The 25,561-nt window shown below is 45.1% G+C and overlaps 1 protein-coding gene across 1 annotated transcript; it reads right to left on the bottom strand.

Annotated features, from left to right (window-relative positions):
* Positions 1–466: 466 nt before the first annotated feature.
* Positions 467–25,179, bottom strand: NMS (neuromedin S; the record flags this gene model as incomplete). Its single annotated transcript, XM_082014352.1, has 9 exons — positions 467–585; positions 17,417–17,521; positions 17,814–17,844; positions 18,815–18,856; positions 19,295–19,330; positions 23,374–23,433; positions 24,565–24,615; positions 24,899–24,954; positions 25,113–25,179. 9 exons carry the CDS (start codon positions 25,177–25,179, stop codon positions 467–469), a joined length of 567 nt encoding a protein of 188 aa, XP_081870478.1.
* Between the last annotated feature and the right edge of the window lie 382 nt (positions 25,180–25,561).

The raw sequence follows: 25,561 nt of genomic DNA, 5'->3' as shown, positions 1-25,561 counted from the left end.
ACTACTTCTGTGAATAAATAAGTGTGCAAAGGACTCGTGTCCATCTTATTCCCTTCTATAAAATATTTGTTGCACCAAACAGAAGATTTTCTTTGGAGGTGCAGTTATCTAAGGAAACCTGCTCTATGGTCTTTGAAGCTTGTGTCTCCTTGTGTGTGGCTGGAATCTCCTTATTCAGTGTCCGTAGAAGTCTAGTACATCTGACCACTTCAGATCTCATCACGGGCACAGTTAACAATTCAGGGTAAGTAGATGCACCTAAGAAACTTAAACTGGACTGCCTTATAATAATGGTAGAGCTGATGAATTATCTTCTCTAACATATAGATATGGAGACAGGGCTGTGCTGTAACTTCAGAGTGTCACTGCATGCACATTGGTCCAAAGATGGTGTTGGAATTGTCTTCTGAGTTTCTGCATTGGAGTCTCCTACAGACATTATATAAACTTTGTCAGTACCTCAGCCTTAAAGATCTTCTAGATCATTCTTAAGAATGAATCCAAACATAATTTCTACCTCTCTGGTGCCGAGAAACTCCTTAGCTGCTTTGAGGCTTGCTCCATTAGGATCCAGATCAAGGAAACCTGTGTATAAAAAGGCAATCCAGAAAGTGGTCTTTTCCATCACCTTCAAAACTCTTCTCTTCCACCTATGCAGCTTGAAAGGCTATGCAATTACTGTTAGACCTGCACTCTGGATTGCAATGTTATGGTGGACACACACTAGTATTAATCTCTTTGCTGTGCTGCAGAAGATTTTTAATAGCTTCACCAGCAGGATGCCACTCAAATTTAAGAGCCTTATAACTGCATTAGTAGGTGTTTGAATTATTCTATTCCTAGCACAGAACTTGAAGGCCCTAGTGTCTACCAGGTTCAGACATGTTAATCCAGCCAGGTAAAAGGGTTGTTTAGAGAACCACCTCAAGATTGACCCTACCAGCCCAAGGCTCGGGAGCCTTTGTTTCCCGTATCTGCCCCGTATTAATCCATATTCTGCCACTGCTTTCCCTACTGCAGCTCAAGTACCTCCCTGGTTTTCTGCCCTTGTGAGACTTGGGACCTTTTGAAGAGCTGGCTGCAGAGAGCTCGCTTCTTTGTATAGGCAGGCTAGAGAATGTAAAAGAAGGGCAAGCAGCCAGGAAAGAGGAATTGCGGGAATGCAGCCAGTGGACTCTGCTGTGTCTGAAACCTCTAGCAGGTGTGTAAGCTGCAATCACCTGCTGGAGGCCAGGCTGTGAGACAAAGGGAAGAAAGCCTGTTAGTATCAGGCCAGTCCCAGTATAACTGGCTGCTATGAGCACTGGAGATAAGTGGTTGATAGTGTGGATAGCAGGCAAGTGTTGGTTTTGAGGGCAGCCATTAGATCAGCCATTGCTATCTGTGTAAATGTGGCAACCCTTGGCTAAAGATCCAGAGGGTGAAATGCTGCTGACCTGTACCATAAACCAAACCCTCTGTCCTGGAAAGCAACAGCAGCTCTTCAGGAGGCTGCTGGATGTTCTTCTACAGCAGTTTTGATCAACATTGACCATATGAGCTGCGCTTGAAGAACAGTCCCTGTCCCCCCGTCAGGCTGATGGATATGTTTCATGCTGTGTTGGCTCAGGGGCCGGCTCCCAGCCTGTCCGAACCAGCTGCCCGCAGCGGTGTGGGTGCCCCCGCAGCGGCGTGGGCTTGTGCAGCTCCTGCCGCGCTGCACCGCTCCCTCCGCTATGCCAACATGGCTGCTGAACCGGGCTGCTGCTGGGCTCGTGTTAAACTTACTCTTTTTCTTCTTTTCATTTGCTTCTTAAAGCAAAACCCCACCACTTCAAAGTGGTGTTGGCACAACTTGAAAGTTTCCATGGGGGCAGGAAGAAGAGACTGAGGGGGGGATGATGGCTGGAGGTGCCGAAGCAAAGGCTACTTTTGATGCCTCCATGATGGGGGCTGCAACTGTGAAGCCCTTGTGGGAATTTCAGAGGTCTCTATCTGGAGTGAAGCTGTATCATACAAGCTACATGAGTTGAGACGTGACCCATAGAACAGGAGGTTTCAGCAAACCCCTGGGCCTACAGAAATTCTACACACACACACATAAAAAAAAAAAAAAAAGAAAATTAATGGAGACTTTTCTCCAAGCCTCAGCTCTTCTGCAGAAGAAGAAGAGTGTGACCCTGGTTTGTGTAAGGGAATGCCCCCATTTTGAGGAGCTGTATGGCCTGTGCCGGGACAAGCTAGCCAAGAGATGCTGCTGCTGCCCAGGGTACAGGGCTCCGCCTCGGACCTGGTCAGAGGGAAAGCAGCCATCAGGTTGGCACTGGTTAGCCTCTCTCTCTTTGTTGCCAAACAACCAATTCAGTACATCTTTTATTAAACTCATATAGTTTACGTAGGCTTAAGTGTGGCTGCAGGGTGGCTGGCAAGCTCAGGGCACCCCATTGCTCCAGAAGCAGCAAGCTTGGGAAGGTGTGGTCTGCCGCAGCCGAGTGCCCAAGAGGTGCTCTGGGGTCTGCAGCCTGTGTCTGCTACGCTGCAAGGCGAGGAGAGACATCGCACTTTCTTGGCAAAACTCAACAGATGAGAACAAACTGGAGGAATACTGGAACAAGGAGAAGGCGCTGACAGGTCCAGGGAGAGCCGCAAGGAAAGAGCATCCCTGGAGGCTGCAGGAGTCCCAGCGGCTATCATACAGCTCTGCTCTGTCTTCAGTAATTAGAGCTGATCTATAAACGTACTGGTTCCTGAAATATACCTTGCTGTGGCTCTCCTGTTCTCTGTGCTCATGACTACAGCTTTTCTGTTGCACTTCTAAAGGTAGAATAGCCAGTGCATTCATTCCTGCTTTTTTGTGAAGTCCCAAAACAATTGAGACGATAATGCCCAATGTTAAGATATTAATTTTGGGGAACTCATTAATTCCGCCAATTCTGTTTCTCTCCTGCGGCTGTGAAACCTATTTTGTCTTTCTTTTTGAAGACACATTATTCATGCTTCAATGGGGTACTTCTAATCTTCGATTTGAAAAATCCGGTCTCAGTTTAAATACACAATAAAACATACATTCAGTCTTCTAGCGTATCCTCAGCCCTGTTCGTTACCAGGTTGTGCACTACTCTACTACCCCACATAAATACCTTGATAATATGTGAAGCGTATGGCTTGTGAAGGCTGTCCTAGCAGCCGGGTCAGACTCTGCTCCTGTTTCCACCGCTGTTGCCAGCCTCACTTCTTTCTCGGTCTCTCTTCCTCAGCTCTCCTTTGTGTCACAACTTACATAATTCCTTGACTTCAATGGGCAAATTGCTTATTAACTAGCTAATGTTCATTGACTGTTTTGAGACTGTTGTGTGTTAGAACTACTGGAAATTATTGTTTTGTTTATACAAGCAGCTCATTAAACTCCCAGACAAGTGGTTATATGAAGAGAGTGCGTGGGAGAGAACAGCACAACCATTTCCAGCATTGCGATGAAAAGTGTATTCTTTCCAGCTTGCTCTATCTATCTGTGTGGCTTTCTTTGCGGTGCTGTGCGTAGCATCTGTGAGATTATTTTTGCCAGAAGTGTCATGGTGGGGTTTCTTAATCATTCTACCCCAAAAAAAGACAAGTTCACTTAAACTCAGCTAGTAGCCATTTTAGCATTTATTACGCCTGCAACAACTTGGCAGCTGAGGAGAGGAGTCAGTCATACTCTTAGAAATGTGTAACCAATGAACCAACAAAATGGGCAGGCTGACCCTGCTTTATCTCTGTGCTCTGACCGCCCTTGAAAGCAGGGAATGGGGGACGTGGTCGAGTTAGATTTTAAATGCATTTGTTAAAGTGTCAGACCCCGAAAAGGCATTCACTCCATCAACTCGCTAGCTGCATCTTTTGGCAGAGTGCAAGCTCTCTGCTTGCCGAGCCAAGGAAGGTGTACATGTGTTCTCGGGTGTCACCTGGTCTGGGTGTACCTCTCTTCTTCCTAAGCACCAGAATTTAGGTGTCTTTCTACACATGCCCCTGGTCCAGCAGGTTTTAATGAAGCTGCCAGAAACTCGATTTGGCTGCTCTCCTTTCTTTCGGACTTGCTGCAGTCAGGCCAAGGCATTAGCAAGCTCTGTTGCTAACAGCTGGCCCTGGAGCTGCGTTATCCCAGCACCTTGCTTTGCACCGCATGTTGAGTCTGGGGCTCTGAACTGCCCCTGAGGACTCAAGGTAAGCGAAGGCACCACGCAGAGCCGGCACGGCAGCAGAAAGAGGCAGCCTGGCTGTTACTCCGTGGTTAGGTAAATCAGCAGGGATACTGACGTTTCTTTTTTCTTTTTTTTTTCCGATGTCTAATCCAGATGTGATCTCAGCCCATGAGTACACTTCTAGGTATCATGCCACGTAGCAATAAAAGGCAGAGTCAACAGGCCTACCTTGCGTAATGCAGAATGCACGAGAAGTTCAAGTTAGTAATCTGAAAAAACTCTCCTTCATGTAGGCCAGAGGAGAAACTCGGCTCTTTCTCCTTGTAGCATGCACTGAATCCAGAGCACTGGGTAAGCTGGAATTAATGGCAAAACAGTGAGGGGCTGTGTCAAGCTGTCACAGCACTTGGCTGACTTTTTCTTTTGAAACTCAGATAGTGCTCCGTCTCAAACATGCCCAGAAGACAGTGAAGATTGCTGCTTGAAACAGATTTTTTTTATGAGCTTCTCTATTCATTCAAACATCGTGCAGTTGCTTGATGAGGCTTAAATCATACTTTGCTAGCTGAATTCACCAAGGAAGGTGCTCGCTGCTGTCAGGGCACTCAAACATAGCCCATGCATCTGTCAAGGAAACATTAAGCATCTGTCACATATCCCAGTCCCTCTCCCTTCCCAAGTTTTAACATCCTTACTTATTTCAGATTTACTTTTCCCATATTGATCTCTCCTATCAGAGTCATCACAGCACATCAGATAATGTAGCAGGGACCCAGCTTGTCCAGGGTACCCTATACATGTACCCTGCTCACTGGGACTGGTGTCCAGTACCATCCAGTAGTAGACCTGGAAAGCTTGCTTCAATGTGCTTCCTATTTACCAGTCTGGGAGCTTCTTTCTACGTGTTGTCACACAGGCCCAATGCTCACTCTGACTTAGGTTTAAATCTGTTTGGAATGGTGGAGATGATACACTGGTATGAAACTGTTTTTGAGATGTGGCTCATGGCCTAATTCTGGTTGAGCACTTCCCTTGTGCCCTCCTGATGGGCATAAGGAGCTGTCTTCCACAACTAGACAATGGCAGCAACACTAAATCTCAGTAAAATAATATCCTGGTTAACAGCCGAGCACTTCACCATCCCTTAATACCGCCAGTTGAAGCATTCTTCTGAGAAATTAAAAGATGTGCACATTGTGACTTCTCATGTCTTTAAGCTGTTTCTCTTTGAAGATCACTCTCTCTTCAAAAAGACCTAGTCTTCCTTTCTCTGAAATCATGACAAAAGATCCAGAAGCTGGTGAAGCCATGTCTTCTCTTTTAACACAGATTACAAATTCAGTACTGGTCCACAGTAGAAATGAGTATGCAAGTTTGACGCGGAAGTCTCGGACACGACGCATACGACCGATATGATCCGGTCAATGCCGTTTATTGTCTTGTCTGACTCCAACATATATCATAATTTTCGCTTAGTCACTGCACACACACTCATGATTGGTTACAGCTTGTTACACACATTATTGCAATTGGCTATATATAAAATATCACGTGCTGTCCACACACCTCTCACACAGTCAGGATTCGCTGCTTGCAGGTGTTCCTGTTTTCCTTGCTTCTTCTTAACTGTTTACCACAGCTGCTTCTCCTCAAGGCCGAGCCCTGCAGGTGTCCAGCTCTTTACCAGCTTCCCAATGCCACAGCTCCTTCTCCTTAAGGTCGAGCTGTGCAGAGTGATCCCAACACAAGTTATTAGGAAGTTAAGAATCACAGAATCACAGAATCACTAGGTTGGAAAGGACCTTTAAGATCATCAAGTCCAACCATTCATCCAGCACCACCATGTCCCCTAAACCATGTCCTGAAGCGCCACATCCACATGTTTTTTGAACACTTCCAGAGATGGCGACTCCACCACCTCCCTGGTGGAGATATTTCTGAACAGAAATGAACTGAGTGTCATAGCAAAACTTTGAGGCTAAGTAAGCATACCCTTGTTTCACAGTGGGGGAAGCTGGGTCGAGTAGAAGGGGTCTACTCCCCTCCTACTCCTTGTAATCCATCTCTTTTCCTCCACGGATCCATAATTTTTTTAATAGTAATTTTTGTAATTTTTAAAAAAATTTTTGTAATTTTTAAAAAAGTAAAATGACTCTTCCACATCCAGGGGTATTTAACTTAATTTCAGTACATTAACAATCTACAGTTCCTCTCAAAGGAAACTTGCCCTGGTACTTGTTTCAAAGATTGTTTCTCCTCAGAGCATATTCGTGGGCCAGGACATACCGTGCCAGGGCAACCAGAGGAGGAAGGGGTAAAGGATGGCCGAGCCCAGAGAGTTGTGGTGAATGGCGTTAAATCCGGCTGGCAGCCGGTCTCAAGCGGTGTTCCCCAGGGCTCGGTTCTGGGGCCGGTCTTGTTCAATATCTTTATCGATGATCTGGATGAGGGGATCAAGTGCTCCCTCAGTAAGTTTGCAGATGACACCAAGTTGGGTGGGAGTGTTGATCTGCTGGAGGGCAGGAAGGCTCTACAGAGGGATCTGGACAGGCTGGATAATGGGCCGAGGCCAACTGTATGAGGTTTAATAAGGCCAAGGGCTGGGTCGTGCACTTGGGTCACAACAACCCCATGCAACACTACAGGCTTGGGGAGGGGTGGCTGGAGAGCAGCCCGGTGGAAAGGGACCTGGGGGTGCTGGCTGACAGCTGGCTGAACATGAGCCAGCAGTGTGCCCAGGTGGCCAAGAAGGCCAACAGCATCCTGGCCTGTATCAGAAACTGTGGCCAGCAGGAGTAGGGAAGTGATTCTGCCCCTGTACTTGGCACTGGTGAGGCCGCACCTCGAATCCTGTGTTCAGTTTTGGGCCCCTCACTACAAGAAGGATGCTGAGGTGCTGGAGCGTGTCCAGAGAAGGGCAACGAAGCTGGTGAAGGGTCTGGAGCACAAGTCTTATGAGGAGCGTCTGAGGGAACTGGGTTTGTTTAGTCTGGAGAAGAGGAGGCTGAGGGGAGACCTTGTCGCTCTCTACAACTACCTGAAAGGAGGTTGTGGTGAGGTGAGTGTTGGTCTCTTCTCCCAAGTAACTAGTGATAGGACAAGAGGAAATGGCCTCAAGTTGCGCCAGGGGAGGTTTAGATTGGATATTAGCAAAAATTTCTTGACTGAGAGAGTGGCCAAACATTGGAACAGGCTGCCCAGGGAGGTGGTGGAGTCGCCATCTCTGGAAGTGTTCAAAAAATGTGTGGTTGTGGTGCTTCAGGACATGGTTTAGGGGACATGGTGGTGCTGGATTAATGGTTGGACTTGATGATCTTGAAGGTCCTTTCCAACCTTAGTGATTCTGTGTGATTCTGTGAGAAAGCAGAAGTTGTTGTTGGGAGAAATGGTGCTGAAGTGGTAAGAGACTATGAAATGGGAGAACAGAGATGAAAGTGCTGCAGAAATAGAGACACATAGACAGTGAAGGAGAGAGCAGCATAACTATCAGCAGGAAGTGAACATAAAATTTATTGTGTGAAGTAGCATTTCATGATAGAATAAAGCAAAACAAAGGCTAATTCACTTTGTGGCAGGAATTACTGGGTGATGTTCTGTTGTTTATGCTGTAAAGCTTGTCAAGCAAGATGAATGTCAGGGTAGTTTCTGGCCGTTCTGGCTGTGCATTTATACCTGCTGTCCCATTACCTACTCGACAGGACCACTGATATCTTCCAGACATAGTCTTCCTTCCACAGCACTTGTTAAAAGTGAATGCAGCTCATTAAGCTTCGTACCAGCCCTGGCAGGGGCCACCAGCAGATCAAACGCCTGCTGCTGAGGAGGAAACAAGCACATTTATGACACTTCACTGCTGCCTTACAACACGTCGGCAGAGGAATGATAGATACCCAGAAACCTGGGGACAGAACAACTAGAGAAGTTTTTTCATTAGAAGTGTCGCCGGCCTGAAAAGGACGAATGCAGAACCGGGGTTTTGGCACCTGGTTTTGCAAAAACGTACACTGAGGAGTACATAAGTATTTAATGGAGAAGGGCTAATTCCACTGATAAATAATGATGCATTAAGGTAATAAGATAATGGCTTTTATTTAAGGATAAATTTAAATGTAAGGATAAATTCTCTCATTTGATCATAAGGTAAACTATGTGATCAAATATTACTAGTCTATTACAGTAATTAATGTCATTATTATTTAATCTAGACATAGGGATTGGGCGCAAATTCAGACAAATATCCAGATCATCAACATTTGGCTTCCTTGGAAGGTTGGGGTTTATCCAGGTTGATTAATAGACACTCTTGAGGATTTTGAAGCTATTTCTGAACAGAAATGAACTGAGTGTCATAGCAAAACTTTGAGGCTAAGTAAGCATACCCTTGTTTCACAGTGGGGGAAGCTGGGTCAGGTAGAAGGGTGCCATCTTGGTAGTGTACATGCTTAACTTCACAGCCACAGGTGAGTCCCTGTTCAACAAAGCGCTTGGTAAGTACGGAAATCATGCCCTTAAGTAGTTCACTGAATGTACGGGTACCATTATATGTGAAGAGAGCCAGCGCTAGAGCTCGGACATCCAATTTCCCATTTTATGCACTCCCTACTCAGCTGCCTTACTCCCTTCAGTTTTTGGCCTTCCTCCTAAGAAAATCACATTTATGGCAGCACACCATTGTCTTGCTTACCCACCTGTCCTCATCTGTTAACTTCTGAGTCTGCTGAGCAGTTCTAGCAAATATGGTGGAGAGCTGAAACCACGAGCTGATTCCTACCAGTTACATAGAAATAGGTAGCTCTGTAAAAGAAAGAGCTCCGACAAATGCCCTGACTGAAACAAGGGCCACAGCATGGAATTACAGTAATGAAATGGTAATAAAAAATCTCTTTCATTAAATATAATATAGGAGATCCTCCTCGAAGTACAAATCTAGTGGAAATAACTCTGCTAGTTCTGTTGATCACAGAAGTGCTCATTTACTTTGGTAAAACAAGACATTAATTACACGGTAGTTTTGCACATGACTATTTCTCTCATATCCCATGCTACAAATTTCAGTTTAGGTTTAGTCACCTGTAGCTGAGGCTGGTACGTGACTTAATTGTAAAGCAAAGCAATGAAAAATTTCAAAACACAAGTCCTCTGGCACCTCTCTTGTCACCAGTGCTGCAAAACACATTTATCTTGATGTAGCATTACTTTCCTAACTCAATTGTAGCATGGTGCAATTGTCTGTCAAGGAAAACGGATGTTTTCAATAACACCCATTAGAAAATGCGTTTACATGGTGCTCTACAATTCAATGAAGCTGAGGGCAGATGGAAACATGGAGATGACGTGATGCCTGGAAAAGCTCTTCTTTTCCCTGTCTAGAGGACTGGTGCTGATGGATGTCTTAGTTGTGCAGAGCGCTGTGCTGAGATTTGTGTGTTTATAAGCTTGTCATCTGCTGTCACCTTGGCTTCCTTTGTAAGGAGAGGAAAAATCCCAAGTTATAGCCTTGTTCAGATGAGCCCAAGGGGTGCATAAAGTCTGAACTCATTCATTCCCAGAGTTAGGAGCGGATCAAGCATGGCACACCAGCGGCTGCTGCACCGCAGAGCGGCGTAGGGCCTGGCGTGCCTCTGCTTTGAGCATCACAAATTTGATATTGGCGTTGCCCTCTGCTGACCGGTCCCAATATTGCAATGTTAAGCATCCTTGTCCTCTTGGAAGTCAAGCGTGTGCTCTCTTGCAAGGCACAAAATAGTGACTTTGGGTTATTGTAGATTATACATGGTCTGTAGAACTATACAGGCTATGCACAGCTATAGAAATGAAGGAAAAGTTGTGGTATAAGACTATCAAGTTATAATCAAAGGCTAATTTTGGTGTTTATTTACATAGCAGAGTCTCTGGTGTAGTCCCCGGAGGGGCCACGCTACCCAGCGGGGTGGGTGGCTGCGGCATGTCCTTTCATGGTGGCATCGTGAGAAGAAACTCACAGTTTTCAGCTTGGTCCTATGCTGAATGAGGCTCCTGGATTTTACTGCTTTTCGGATGGGTCACACATGATTGCCAGTCCTTTGTGCCCTGAGGTCAATTAATGTGTGTTTTGCATTTTGCCTTTCTGTTGGAAGTTCTAGTCCATATTTAGGTCTTTTGCTGGTTGATGTTTAGATAGCTATACTCCAGAAGCATGTATTTATGTGCACGCATCTCCCCCATGCAGTAAATTCAGCAGGCACCCTCTGAACTGCTGTGTAGCAACTCTGCAGAAGCTTTGTGGTAAAGATATTAAAAACTTTTTTCTTTCAAGTTTGCCATATGCTGTCCTTCAGACTTTCTCCATTGGTCTCTCAGCAGGTTTCAGGCTTATAGATATATAGTGCTTGGTGTACAATGTTCTTTGCCCCAGAGAAATGTCAAAATTTTAGATGGTGAATCATAACCAGCCATAAGATCAGTCACAGTTTTGTTCCCGCACTGTGGAAAAAGTAGATACAGAAATGACTGGAGACTTGGCAGACACTTCTAGTTGTTCAGTGCAGAAATCTACCAGAGTGATAGATGTATAGATTAAGACAGTTTATGCAGCCCAGCCTGGTCAAACATATGCTTTTGCCCTGTTTAATAAGGTAGAGGGGTGGCAATTGCAACGTATGATTTTTCTGGAACAGGTAAGACAGACGAGTCTTCAGAGCGATCTCCACACAAGCATCCGTCTCAGCTGACAATATAGATGCTGCGATCACTGCTCAGCTCTAAGATCCTAGCAAAGAAATAAGCATTCTGTTGCTCTGTTTAGAATAATATGCATATCCTTCTTGTAGCTGGAGTTCATTCAGCAGCTTCACAAGCACTAGGAAAGCTGGAACGGGACACTGGCAGCTTTTGGCCGGCCTGTCGAGCAGTTGCATATCTTCTGCCTGACTGGTGATGTTACGCAAATGGTTTTAAGTCTCCAGCAGGTAGATTTGCAATTTCTGCAGCTACTTCTGTCTCATTACCTGCTGAGAATTGTAAAGATAAGACAACCAGTCAGCTGATGTGGTTTTAGTTCCTAGATGGTATTTCATGTCATGCGTCCATGGCAGTTATCTCACTGGTCAGCCCTCATTGCCACTCATCTGAAACCTCTCATTGCATTTTCAGAGGACTCCAGTTCGTGTGCAGTTTGAGTTTGCAAGTCACAAACGGGCTTTTCCATTTTTTTCTGTAATTCATATTCTTCCTTTACCATGCTGGGATGTTTTCTCTCCTTTTACACAAGTGTTCCAGAAGCAAAGACAATGTCCTTCCCAGGGCTGCCCTGGAGCTCTGGGAGGCAGGTGCCACTTGTCACAGCTCTTAGTGTGACCAGTGTTATAATGAGATAAAACTATGTAAAGTATCAGGGCTGAGCTCTCTAAGATTGGATCTCTGACTCCTCCAGAAGTAGCAAGAGCAATTTCTATCTATCTGAAGTATGATAGATATTCAACAAAACAATGCTACTAATCTTTTATTAAATTAAACATAATTAGGAATAAACATTGCACCATGATCATAGAATTAAAGAACAGTTTGGGTTGGAAGGGACCTTTATTGGTCATCTTGTCCAAACTACCTGCAATGAGCAGGAACATCTTCAACTACATCAGGTTGCCCAGAGCCCCAGAGTTCTGCCCCAGGTCTGCCCGAAAGGGGCAGAATCCCCTCCCTCGACCTGCTGGCCATGCTGCTTTGGATGCAGCCCAGGATACGGTTGGCCTTCTGGGCTGCAAGCGCACATTGCTGGCTCATGCCCAGCTTTTCACCCACCAGTAACCCCAAGTCCTTCTTGTCAGGGCTGCTCTCGATCCCTTCATCCCCCAGCCTGTACTGATACCGGGGGTTGCCCTGACCCAAGTGCAGGACCCTGCACTTGGCCTTGTTGAACCTCATGAGATTCACATGGGCTCATTCCTCAAGCTTGTCCAGCTCCCTCTGGCATGATGGCAGAGGGGATGGCATCCCGTCCCTCAGGCATGATGTAACACTGAAGAGAGAAAATGCTGCTTGCACTTATTCCAGAGCTGGGACTGTTCTAACTTAGAGTCCAAGTGAAATGTCAGTCCCCCTGGAGAATTTTTATGACCAAGAAAATGTAACTCTGTCTATCAGTCAGTGCTTCATTGTCCTGATTGTCAGATTTAATGTGAATCTAGCTTACCTCTCCCAGCAGTATCCATCCATGGGCATGGTAGATACTGCCAGAAGGGGTAAGCTTAAAAGGAAGCATTTTATCATGCCCCTCTTCAAACTTTCCTTCTTACAAATCAAGCCCACTTCATTCAGGGTACCAACTTTCCTTGATCTCTGTCTTTCCTCTCTGCTCAGCTCTCTCCTGTCAGTCCTCCTCTTTGTTCTCCAGGGCTACTCTGTACATGAAGTCTTCCCTATAACCAGTGCGGCACCTCCCACGTCAGACTCTCCACAGCTTCTTCTTCATTCCACATCATATTTTTGTGCTCTCCCCAACACTGTAGTATTTGACCGACTACAGATCCCCATCCCCTTTGCTGCAAAGCTGCAGCTGATTATTCTTCTGCTTATTCTTCGGTAATACCTTCCTTTCATCCTCAGCGAGCCATACATATTTTTTCCAGATATATCTTTGCCAAGACTATTCTGAATGCTGACTCTGTCCTCCAGCGCTTGCTGTCCCTCCCAGCTTGCCATCGCCTGGAGATTTAGTAAGTGTGCTCTTCCCTGTGGGAGCCGAGAAGGGAGCGAGGCTGTCCGAGACAACCAGAGCACGAAGGGACCAGAGTGAAGTAAAGCACCAAGAGGGTTTTCCCCTCGTGCTTCGTGCTCTGGCTCTTTGGCAAGCAGCACATCGTGAGGCTGGGCAGTACCCACTCCCCCACCGGCAAGCGCGTTTCCAGGTCCCTCACTGCGCACTCTGCTGAGCAATGCCTTGCTGAGCCCAGCGTAAGTAGGCCAGGCTTTTAACGCAGGAGGTCCTGGGCCAGCCTGAAGTGATTTTCCAGGCAAGTTGGGTGGCATGAAGGTGTGCGCTCCTGAATGTGCCTGCCTTCCCAAGAGCCGGCAGAGCTGTCTCTCACCGCACACTCTAAGCTATGGCAACGAGTTTCAGGAGTTGATTAAGTCCTAGAAAAAAAATTCCCCTTTGTGGCTTAAATGTATTGCCTCTCTGTAATTGAGTCTCCCTCCTTGCTGCTTTTTATTACGAGAGGATGGATAAGCATCACATTTACTCTTCTAAACACACTCGTTACTTTGTATACCTTGTCATGTCACTCTTTATTTGTCTCTTCTCTTGCTGACCATGGGAACTGAGCTTTCATTTCTTTTTCTTGCAGAAATTTTTCTGTGCTTCTGATTGTTGTTGTCACCTGTGTCTGCGCTCCTCAGATTCTGCTGTGGGTTTTGCAGTGGGGTGTTCAGAGAGAGTTTCAGGCCAGGGATGACCTTTACACTTCAATATTATTAACCTTTCCTGTTCCACAGGTGACATTTGTGTTGCTCCAGTGAGCAAAGGTCTCTGCTGAGCAGCGAACAAGACTTCTCCTGTGCGTTTTACAGGGGAGCCACAGTTACTACAGCAATATGGCTGAGGAGTCTAAGCCAGGTCCTCACCTGCAAATTATCACCTATTTATCGGTTTTATTTAGCCAGTTTTAAGGCCCAAATAGATGTTATTCTTGAAACCTGTTGTGGATGGGGGAAGCCACTGCTGATGGTGAGCGTGCAGCGTGAGTTGCCGATGGTACAGTATTGCTATGGGATAACCCCGGCGGCAGCTCAGCCCCACACAGCCGCTCACTCACTCCCCACAGCAGGATGGGGGAGAGAATTGGAAGGGTGAAAGTCAGGAAGCTCATGGATTGACATAAAGACAGTTTAATAGGTAGAGCAAAAGCCACATGCACAAGCAAAGCAAAACAAGGAATACTTCCCGTCAGCAGGCAGGTGTTCAGCCATCTCCAGGAAAGCAGGGCTCCATCTCGCCTAACAGTGACTTGGGAAAACAAACGCCGTCATTCCAAATGTTCCCCCTTTCTCATACTTCCCCCAACTTTTAGTGCTGAGCATGATGTCATATGGTGTGGGATATCCCTCTGGTCAGCTGGGGTCAGCTGTCCCGGCTGTGTCCCCTCCCAACTTCTTGTGCACTCCCAGCCTCCTCGCTGGTGGGGTGGGGTGAGAAGCAGAGAAGGCCTTGGCGCTGTGCAAGTACTGCTCAGCAATAGCTAAAACATCCCTGTGTTATCTCGGATCCAAAACACAGCACCATACGAGCTACTGTGAAGAACATTAATTCTATCCCAGCCAAAACCCGTACAAATATTTATGCAGAACTGAGCAAAACTTGGTACTGTTTGACTTTGGCCTCTGAGGTGAAACAGGCCGTAAGTGCCATTACTGTGCTTTTGTGTCATTATCTTGTATTAATTTGCATTGCTACGGTGCATCCCCAGACCTGACCCTGTTAGAAACTGTACCCATGTCACAGAATAACTGAGGCTGGAAGGGACCCCAGGAGGTCTCTAGTCTGATCCCAAGCAGAAATTCAGATGAGGTTTTGTCTACTGTGGTCTTGAAAACCTCCAAGGACTGGATGACACAACATCCCTGGACAACCTGCTGCAGTGCCTGGCTATCCTCATGGGAGAAAAGTTTCTCCTTATAGCCAGTCTCAACCTCTCATTTCAACTTATGCCTGTTGTTGTTTACCCTCCCAGCCCTCCCTGTAAGAAGCCTGACTGTCTCCTTGATAACCCCTCGTAGGCACTGGAAGGGCTGTTAGGCACTCCTGAAGGCATCCCTCCTCCAGGCTGAACCAGCCCAGCCCCCCTGCATCTCCTCACAGGGCAAGTGCTCCAGTCCCCACCGCCTTGGAGGCCCTCCATGAGCTCCCTCCCATTTGTCCAGGCCCTTCCTGTATTGGGAGGGCGGGGAACTGGACACACTACCCTAGATGTGGTCTAACAATTGCCAAATAACTAACTGATCACTTCCCTCTATCTCCCAGCCAAACTTTTGTTAATACAGCCCAAACTAGGAACTTACCCAGTTAAAAACAACAAAACAAAAAAACCCCACAGGTTTCTCAGGAGCTGTTTTTAAAGACAGAGAAGCTCCCAAATCCAGTTCCCACAGCTGTGCCAGCATAACTGAGAAGGTACCATGCCATGGTACTAGGACTGAGTAGCTAAATAGGGGAAGTTGGGATAACAAAGGGCTCGAGGAAGCCGATGCTATGGGAGACTTTGTGTTGAGGAACCCCATCCTGGTGTGTGTCCCCATGCCCTGGCTTGTATTATGCTTTTCTCTTCCTAAGGAAGTAACTGCTTAGTACTTTAAGTTTTCTGCTCACAAATGTCTCCAGCTACCAAAACAAACTACCCCACTTGTTATGGTGCAAATGCAACTGGCTGCACCACAAGTTTAAATTCATGATTTCTGTAAAAAGAGCAGATGTTCAGAATAGCTCTGACTCATTTGTGTTTTATGATAGCCAAGAAGGCAAGGTTAAAAGAAAAAAAATCATCTGATCAAATAGTGCCTGTGTGTAACTGCAGTACTTCTTCCACTTCTTTCAAAGTGCTTTGGATTCATCAGTTACCACACTCAATCCCTTAGTTATTCAAGATAAGAATTAAATCATTAAAATAGCCATGATGATTTTAATATCTGATCATACTGTTTGGGATGTATATTTTGAAAAGCTAGGAAAATATATTATCTTGTGAAAAGGGCAAAGCTATTAATTCATGACCCTATTAAGGATGTTATAAATATGAAATGAACTGTAGGATTTGAAAATAGTCAATACTCAGATGATTGATTTCCTTTGAATACAGTTGGAACCAGGCAACACAACACCAAGTGAAGTCTAGTGCCTGCTTCAATAAAAAAAGGACAACAAGGATTAATGATTGCAAATTTATTACATGGAACAGCAATTTCCAGACATCTGAGTCACATAATAGACAACCAGTGCAATGGGAAGTCTCTTTTCTTTATATAAACCAAGTCATCGAGCTGGTAAACCGATCCATAAAATTCATATTCCATGGTATTCTGAAACAAATTAACACAGTATCATATTTTATGTTGAGATGTTGATCTGACTATAACTTAGTTTTCACTTATGTATATTTGGTCCTTCCCAAAGTTAGAAATGAAATAGCCTCAAATTCTAGCACCAGAAGATTAAGATGGATGAAAGTTTGAAAGCTCAGGTAAGAGCCCAGATCTGTTGTTTGTACTCAAACATGAGTCCTCCATCCTTACACAGTTCTCTCTCCATCATGTCCTAACTCCACTGTCCTTCTTCTAGAGGCATGGTGTGTGTCTTGCAGATGGCTTGTCTCAGGGCACTGAGCTGTAGATAAAATTTCCTGATGTATGTAAGGCTAGGGCATCATTATAGAGTAATGGCTTCTACACCAGAACTTTAATAAGACCTGTTTGATAGCCCAGCAATTCTGCTAGCACCAGAGTACTCTCCATAGAGCAGTTTGATGTAAGTTTACTCTAATTGTTTTTGAACTGTTTTGCCCAAAAGCTATAGGAACTCTGTCTGCTTGGTTTATCTTTGGGGTTGTCAGCTCATGCTTCCACATACTCTGAACAGACCTGGACAGCACTACCCGTCCGTATCTGCGATAGCAATGAAACATTTCCCACATACATCTGGGCCTAACACATGAACAACTATACTGCCTCAAACAAAAGATCCATCTTGTTCCTTATCTTCTTTCGTCCTTGAGAAGCAGTGGATGCCCAGGGCAGTGCCAAAGACCAGAGCAAGCAAGTAGCAATGCTGCTCTACCTCACTCTCCCAGTCTTTGGTTCCTGTCTTTCTGAAATGGCTGAGTGCTGAATATACAGCAAAAGTTTTCTTTGCTTGTGTTTTCTTTGCACTATTTCCTTCCTATCCTTCTCTCCTGTCTCAATCCTTCCAGACAACAGTTGGAAATAATTCTTAAACTGCAAACAGAAAATGGTGATCTTTTATTCTGGGGTAAAACATTGGAAGAAGAGAGACTGAAGGCAGGGACACATGTATATTGACTGTCATGTCCATTTCCCATTAAAGCTCACTAAGGCCTTTAATAGACCCTTTCAAAGACAACTGTGTAAGAGCTACATGTTACTATGAGATCTCACTGTCCTCCTTTCCATCCCTGCTCTTTCTAGTCAAGATTTACCCCAAAAGAGGTTCTAATTCTTATGTGAGAACAACTCCCACCAGCATGCAGAGACCTGCATTAGTGGGCTCTCACATAGGATTAGGTGACTGAAAGTCTCTTGGAGCAGAGAGGACTCCACGTATTTATCATGGTGAAGGACCTGGCTAGCTTTTGTGTTCCCACTACAATTTACACCCTCTGTTTTATAAAGTTTACAATTTCTGTACCATTTCTATCATTTTACAGAGGATGAAAGCTCCTCCTTGCTTAACCTTAAAGAGGGAAGAAAACAATCCTTTTGTCAAGAGCACACGCTGTTAAGTCTCCAAGCATGAAAAAAAGCATTTCTGCCCAGACACCTCTCAATGACCATATGAAACATCCACGTGGCTATGTAGGTTTGTAATACTTGTCAGTAACCCCTTCTGTCACAAGGATCATCTTTATTGAAAAAAGAACAAATTCTTGTCACTTTTGGATGCCTACTTACCACTGCCTTTGACAGTTCTTCCATTTCGAGGCTGAAAAACATAATAATTAGATGGTTGTGCAGAAATATTATATGCCAAATTTATAAGCACACCAAAATACATCGGCCATCATGCAGACAGAGTACATAAGAAGGCTGCAGTAAGATTTCCTTTAAAGGAACAACATGTCAAATTCCAGGGGAACCATGCAGGGTAGGGTTTGCCTTTGAATCTGAGATATTCATTCAGCCTCTGTCCAAAAAGCTAAACAGTCTGGCTTCAGTTATTCTCATTAAGGATCTTAGTCCCGGTTCATTGAAGTGCTATGTAGATGCCTAAGGGCATAAGTACCAGCACAGAAACCACCTGGCCAGACACACTTGAAGTGACCTAAAATGTAAATGACAGCTGAATTGGGACTCTGGTTACCTGCTACAACTTACTTCAACACATTTTAGAAAAAAGTTATAAAGATATTCCTAGAAACTAGTTTGGTGTTAATCAGAGTGCGTCTAAACCAGCATGCTCTGCATTAGATCGTGCCATAGTTCAGCAAGCCAATAGGTGAAAAACATGAAAAATTATGATGATGCCCATAAGTTTGCTTTGGCTTTTCACCCTGGTGCGCAGTGTGCCATCGCTTACTGGCCAGACCTTTCAGACCAAGTGGACATTCAGCTCATGCACATGTTTTATCTGATAAATTTAGCATCGGTGCACCTTGGCAGTCTCGGAGAGAGAAGCCATGCTCTACTTCTGTCTTTGGAAAATTTGGCGGAATCACCACTTCAAATCAAAAAATGTTTAATCCTTTACTACCCCGGATCTCATTATCTTGTGGTCTTTTAGTTGAACCAGAACTTTTTGAGCAAATAGCTCCCTAAGCTTCCAAGGGACGGATGTTTTGGCCTTTACTTAAAACAAGTGCAGCAAGAACTTGTGAAGGCAAACAGTTGCTCGCCTATGGAAATGTAACATTGTCTGTGATTCAGAGTCTTTAAGTAGTAAGAGATTCAGATACCCTGAAAAGGAAAAAAGGCCGTCCAAGAGTCCCATGACTATCCTGTAAAATAAAACACAAGCCATTAACAAAATACTTTAAAATCAGTTCCATAGATCTGTTGACAAGTTTTGATGTCATTCTATCAGAATATCAATAATTCAAGGCCTTTTTCAGCAGCATACAAATGACGAGATGTTGCTAGTCCCCAGTGCCCATTCATCTGGAATGCTGATTAAAAATTAATACCCAAAGGGCATTGTCAAGAACTATCCATTCTGTCTAGTGTAATATACTAAATTACCATAATTAAAGATTCAAAGGCTTTAGAAAAATGCATTAAAGAAAGCTTTACACATGGTGGATTGCTTTGCAGAAGGAGGGTCAGTACAGCTCTTCCCAAAAATTTTAAAAACAAGCCAACTTAAAGCAGCAAGAGAAACAGGGAAAGGGCTGTAGTTCCCTGTCCATTGCTACTCACTTCTCTTTACATTTACATACCTTCTTTGTAAACTTTGCAGCAGCAATCTGTGATTCCTGCAAGTGGACAGCGTAAGTTAATCAAGATGCTGTCATTTCTTTGGTTTGTTACAGTAATCCTACATCACTGATGAAGTTGCTCCACTCCATGTGAGAAGGGAGAGAATATTACACATATCACAGGCAGATATAAGAAAAGCAGCAAACGTATCTTTTTAAAGATTGATTTCAAACCTTGCCTTAACCAATGTTACCCCATTCGTTACCATTCAACACGCTTCCCTCCCTGTACAGCAAAGCACAGCCATGCTCTGGGAGGCGAAGCGGAGCTCCACCTGGAGCAAACACAGCAGCTCCATTCCTCAGGCTTGAATTGTACTGATAGCCCTTACCTTGTTAAAACGTGTCTGCTCTCCACCTTTCAGACCACCCTTGGTTTTAACCCAGGCATGACTGCTCTTTTTAAGCTTTCCCTTGAACCCTTTATTCTTCAGGAAATTGCTCATTTTTCTATTCAGCCTCACATCACGGATTAGAAACTTCTCCATGACTTCATAGGAACAGACTGAGCTCAGAGTCTAACGAAGCCCCAAACCTGCAGTGTGGTACACTGGCAAGGTTTGGGAGCCCTCCTACCCATGGCAGGGCTGCCTGGCTGCACCACCCCCGCTGGGGATAGCTCTGTGTGCCGCTGCCATAATTACATCAGTGAACAGGTTCAGTTACCTGGGGTGGGCTTGAAAAAACAGCAGAATGACAGAATCATTAAGGTTGGAAAAGACCTTTAAGATCAGCAAGTCCAACCATCAGGCCAACACCACCATGCCCACTAAACCATGTCCTGAAGTGCCATGTCTACATGTTTTTTGAGAGCACGTGTAATGAGCAAGGATGTGAAGACAAGGGAGGAGAACACAGGAAAAGCATGTGGGCAAGCAACTGGAGAGGAAACGTTTAAAAAAACCAAAACAGACAAGAAAAGAGGTAATCATGATTCAGGGTATGAGGTGAGGATTTCCTCTTGCTAAAGGAAGAGTGTCCTTTGCTCACATGTCCAGAGAAGGGCAACGAAGCTGGTGAGGGGTCTAGAGCACAAATCTTAGAAGGAGTGGCTGAGGGAACTGGGGTTGTTCAGGCTGGAGAAGAGGAGGCTGAGGGGAGACCTTATTCGCTCTCTACAACTACCTGAAAGGGGGTTGTGGCGACGAGGGTGTTGGTCTCTTCTCCCAAGTAACTAGTGATAGGACGAGAGGAAATGGCCTCAAGTTGCGCCAGGGGAGGTTTAGATTGGGTATTAGGAAAAATTTCTTCACCGAGAGGGTGGTCAGGCATTGGAACAGGCTGCCCAGGGAGGTGGTGGAGTCACCATCTCTGGAAGTGGTCAAAAAATGTGAGGAGGTGGTGCTTTGGGACATGGTTTAGGGGGCATGGTGGCATTGGGTTAACAGTTGGACTTGATGACCTTGAAGGTCCCTTCCAACCTTAATGATTCTGTGGTTCTGTAAACTGTTCTTGCTGCAAGCCTCAAGACAATGATTTACAGAGCAACTGATATCAACTTCCAGGGTTATGGAACAAAAAACTGCATGCTCAATCATGGTGGTTTAAAGGATGCAAAGGAGGACACTACAAAGAAATAGTGTTGTTATAGGAGTCACTTCCTAGTTCAAACAGAATCCATTGTATAGCATTAGTAAAAAGCCTCAGACTGCAAGTGGTGAACTTTCGCCTAGATACTGATGAACTTATACTGAACTCTTAGTTACATGAGGGGAGGCCCCAAAACCAGGCTAAATTAGAAAGGTAAGACAGCCACAACCATCAGCAGAAGTTGCCTCCTTGAGAAAGAACAGCCTGCCTGGAAACAGTGAAAGGATCCAATGAAGAACAAGGAGACCCCAGACCCAAATGCTACTATTGGACCAAACAGTCTCACAAGGGAAGGGGAACTTAGACTGTAAGGGTATAATTGCCAAGAGATTCTTTTGTTTGGGGTCACCCTCCAGAGGCACCCAACTCAAGCTGTTCTTCACCACTGTACCACTTAATAAATTCATCTGGCATACATCATGTTGGAGATTCTCCTTTGGGAAACGTAGGGTAAAACCTGAGGGAAGAGGAAGCACCCGAGAGTGAGTATGTGAGGAGTCAAAAGGGGCACCCGTCAGCTCACTGGAGTTGCCCACTGCAAAGAGATTCCAGTCTTAGCCGTTAAAGTCTCAGGTGGCATGTGTGCAACTCCTTGACTGGTATGTGAATGCTTGTGCAGCGGCTTCTCCCTTAACAGCATGAATGCTAGTTTTGTCCTGAGATACCGAGCACAGATAGAGACTAACTCATGACTGAGCCTGCAGTTTCCAATACCCTAGATAATTTATAGCAAGTGAGAGTTTACTATGTGGAAAAAACATGGTAAAAACTGAACTTGTAAACAGTGGGTTGGCTTGACTTTAGGATGGAAATTTCAAACTTTCATGGAGACAATAGCAATGTAGCTGGGTTTAGATATTTAGTTCTTTTTGATTCCTTTGAAAATGCCATCTGCAAGATTTACACAAAGATTAGACATTGAAGTCAAATAGCCTATTAGTTCTCCCAAAAGATTTTAAGCTCCCCAGATGCAGGTCAAGTCCCATTACTGTCAAAATTGCCATTGACTTTGCCTTTCACAGTGCTGAGGCCTCATTCCTTCTCTTGAAACACCGTCTACCTTCTCTACTTAATCTATAACTCTGACTGAATCAATTTTTTTCTTTTAAAAAATCCACACAAATATAGATGACGTAGAAGGTTGAGGTCCAGCAGAAATCTGTACAATTTTGTAACTGCTTCATTGAGTGCACTACATACTCCTGTTCGTAGTGTATTCTCAAGATTTCTCATGGGCTAAGAAAGTACAACTTCATGGTATAAGAGATTTGACCAGCTGGGTAAAAACCTGCAATTTTTGCATAGTTCTTTTTCCACATTTCACATTTAGATTTGATCTGCTACTTAATCAGGCCACACCTAGAAATCATATTGCACATATATAGCTGATGTTAGTTATATCTCTTGAAAGGATACTGTATGAGATCCAGCTCCCAATCTTGAAGATGCATAAAAAAGGGTGAATTTTTTGCAAAGTTAGTAACTAAAATAGTAATGAGGAATAGGGCTCCATTCAAAGTTGCCAGATGATTCTGGGTGTCCCCTCATTAGCTAAGCTGCAGAACCATAGGAATCAATACTGAACTAAAAAAAAATATTTTATTCAACATTTAAAGACCAAAATGCTAGATTTTTTTAATAAAATCAGCTTCAGTATTGTAGAGTTTTATGGCTGCTTTAGCAAAGCATGCTTAGAATTATAAGCTTAAAGATAGTGGCAAGAAGAGATATTGAAATACACATCAAAATACTTTCTATTATTGTCTTGAAGGCTTTACTCATGATTTGAAAAAACAGGACTCAGACTCCACAAGTAAATTGGCCTTTTTAACATACCCAGGGGCTGAGTGAATTTTATGGTAAATAGATAATACCACCTCTTTATATCACTTACCACCTCTTAATAAACTGGTGGTAAGTGATATAAAGCGGAATTGACACTGAGCTAGGTCCTAACATGACTGTATCAATGAGGAAGCGCTATACTCAGTAACGCCTCGACTTAATCTTTTAGATCAGAGTCAAACAAAAAAACAAGCTCAAATACAGTATTAAAATCAGTAAAGCAACTCACAGGTCTCCATGTTCAGCACCATCTTAACTATGCTGCTGATCCAATGTTATGTTTATTTTTATCTTATTTAACCCTGTATTATTCAAAAGTGAGGGTCAGTTTAAAATACTGACCCCAGCTCTAAGTGGATGTTTGGTTCTTAAGCTCCAAGTTGGTGAAAAACAGCAATTTCAAATATAATTTAATGGAATAAGAATTATATGCCAACTACTTACAAGAAGAAATAGGCTTCTTTTATATACCCTCCTACATCTCCTAAACCATGATAATATTAGATTATACTTTATTGCTTGGAGAGAAATGCCAAGATGTTGGTTTTGGTTGCTTTAAGTTTAAGGAAAGGTGCTTTGAAATGAAAGAAGCAATTACACCTTACCTCATTTGTATGCATGCTGTTGAATATGGAGTAACAGAGATCCAACACAGTGCTGGAGATCTGCAAAACCAAACAGTACTTTAATACGTTTACTGAGAGGATGTGGTGTACATGGTTTGACAGAGACCAGGCTTGATTCTGATCCCAGCACAGTTTAGGTTGAACATGGTTCCACTAAAACCACACAGAGCAGAGCAAGACTGACTGGCACTATTACAAGTTGAAAAACTAGCATTTTGTATGAGAAGAATACACACAACACTACTAATGTTGTCACCACAGTCTTGTGCTGTAAAGAGATCTAAATGACCCTCTTCTATTTAAAATAGATTTTCCTGTGCTAAGTGTAGAAATAACTTTTGCATATTTAATCTACACTCATTTTCACCTACAAGCAGTACTATAATCAATCTACTATATATATTACTATATATATAATCTACATATCTACTAATCAATACTATAATCAATCAGTAGTATAATCTTTAACCATACGTTGAAATATACTGTCCCATACTCACTGCCAGAGGACAGGGATTTGCTGATGCATGCAACCACATTAGATGAGAAATAACTACAGCTCCAAAAGTAAAATGTAAGACACCTAACAACTGGCTCTGGGAACTATTTTCCACCAGTCTTGGTTTACAAAACTGAAAGATTTCAGACAGAAAAATTCAGCACAAAATGTTCAAAATTTCCAGAGAATTCCCGATCCTCCAAAGATCTTTCTCTCACCCTTTGAAAAATGAAAATGGCCCTTGGGCTTGGTATCAAATGCAGTGGGGCTGGTCTTTCAGAGTTAATCAGATGTATAAAGTGTTTGCAAGCTCTGGGCTAGAGACACTACGGCAGGAATGAGCTGCAAAACCTCTCCCTCGCCCCCTTCTCTGAGCACCCCAGAGAAAACCCATTCACCCACCACTGTGGACCCAGGACCAGAGAGGGCCATGCCCATAACTCCCACAGCACTGACAGGCACTTCTTGCTTCCGTGCTGGCTGCCACTGCCATGGGCAGAAAAGCACATTTTTCTTTCTCTAAGCCCGAGTTAGCTCTGCAGGGAGGAGGACGCGTACACCAGCAAACTCGCTCTGCTCTCCAGAGCACTGATGCTCAGGGTTACGCGGGGCAGTTAGTATGTCTGGCAGACAGCCCCAGCAGATCAAACACGTTGCCAACACCAGTTTACCTGGGGTTGATTAGACAGTTCCATCCACTGACTGAAACACAGCGCCAGTTGCTTAAAAAGTAAAGGTGAGACATTAACAGCAGGGCTTTCATATCTTGGGATGCCCGTACCTGTCCCACCCACCTCCCCAGGAAGCAAAGGGGCTCAGCCTCCCTTCTAGCTTTACCATCCGTGGCCCGTGGATTTTGTAGCCGATTTCCAGCCAGTTGCCAGTTTCCTACCCCGTTTTCCTGCCACGGGCGAGGCTCGTTTCCCGCCTCCCCGGGCTCTGCCCTACACCTCCACCGCGCATCGCTTCCCGCCGGGCCGGCGGGGAAGGCACGGACGGACATACCTGGCTTTTGGGCAGCTCCACGCCGTCCCTGTGGTGCGGGAAAGGCTGGGGGAACCCTGCGGGGACACGGGGGGAGGGGGACACACACGGGACACGACTCTGCCGGTATGCCGCGGAGCCCAGCCCCGACGGCGCCCCGCGAGGGGAGACGACCCTTCCCAAGGTTTGGGGGTTCGCTTGTTTCCCCCCCGGTGGGGTGGGGGGCAGGACGTACCTGAGCCCCGCGGGAGGGCGCAGAGGCAGCAGGCGGCCAGCAGCCAGGGCAGGGTGGGCGGTGACATGGCGAGGCAGCAGCGGGCAGGAGGACGGACAGACGGACGGGTGGACGGGCCGCCTTTATGGGGCCGCGTCGAGCCAATGGACGCCGGGGCGGCCCCGCCACCGCCCCCCGCCCCCCCCCCCCACCTCCCCGGCCCGGCCCCGCCGTGACCGAGAAACCCCCACCCGTGGGAAGGCGCGGCGGGAGGGTGCCGGGGTCCTGCACTGGGCACCCCGTCCTCCGCCCCTCGGAAACCTCCATCAAAGGCGGTTTTCTAGAAGAGGTGACAGGAGGGAGGGAGGGAGGAGGCCGGACGGGGAGAAGGGACGGAGTTGCTTTCTTGGGGTTTTCGTTTTAAACAGAAAGCTCCGTTCTGTAGCAGGGCTTACGGAGTCTCTGGACAA

The sequence above is a fragment of the Phaethon aethereus genome, assembly GCF_964289735.1.
Source record: "Phaethon aethereus genome assembly, chromosome: 1".
Taxonomy (NCBI): Eukaryota; Metazoa; Chordata; class Aves; order Phaethontiformes; family Phaethontidae; genus Phaethon; species Phaethon aethereus.
The sequence above is the reverse complement of the archived record's forward strand: the minus strand, read 5'-3'. Positions and strand labels throughout refer to the sequence as shown.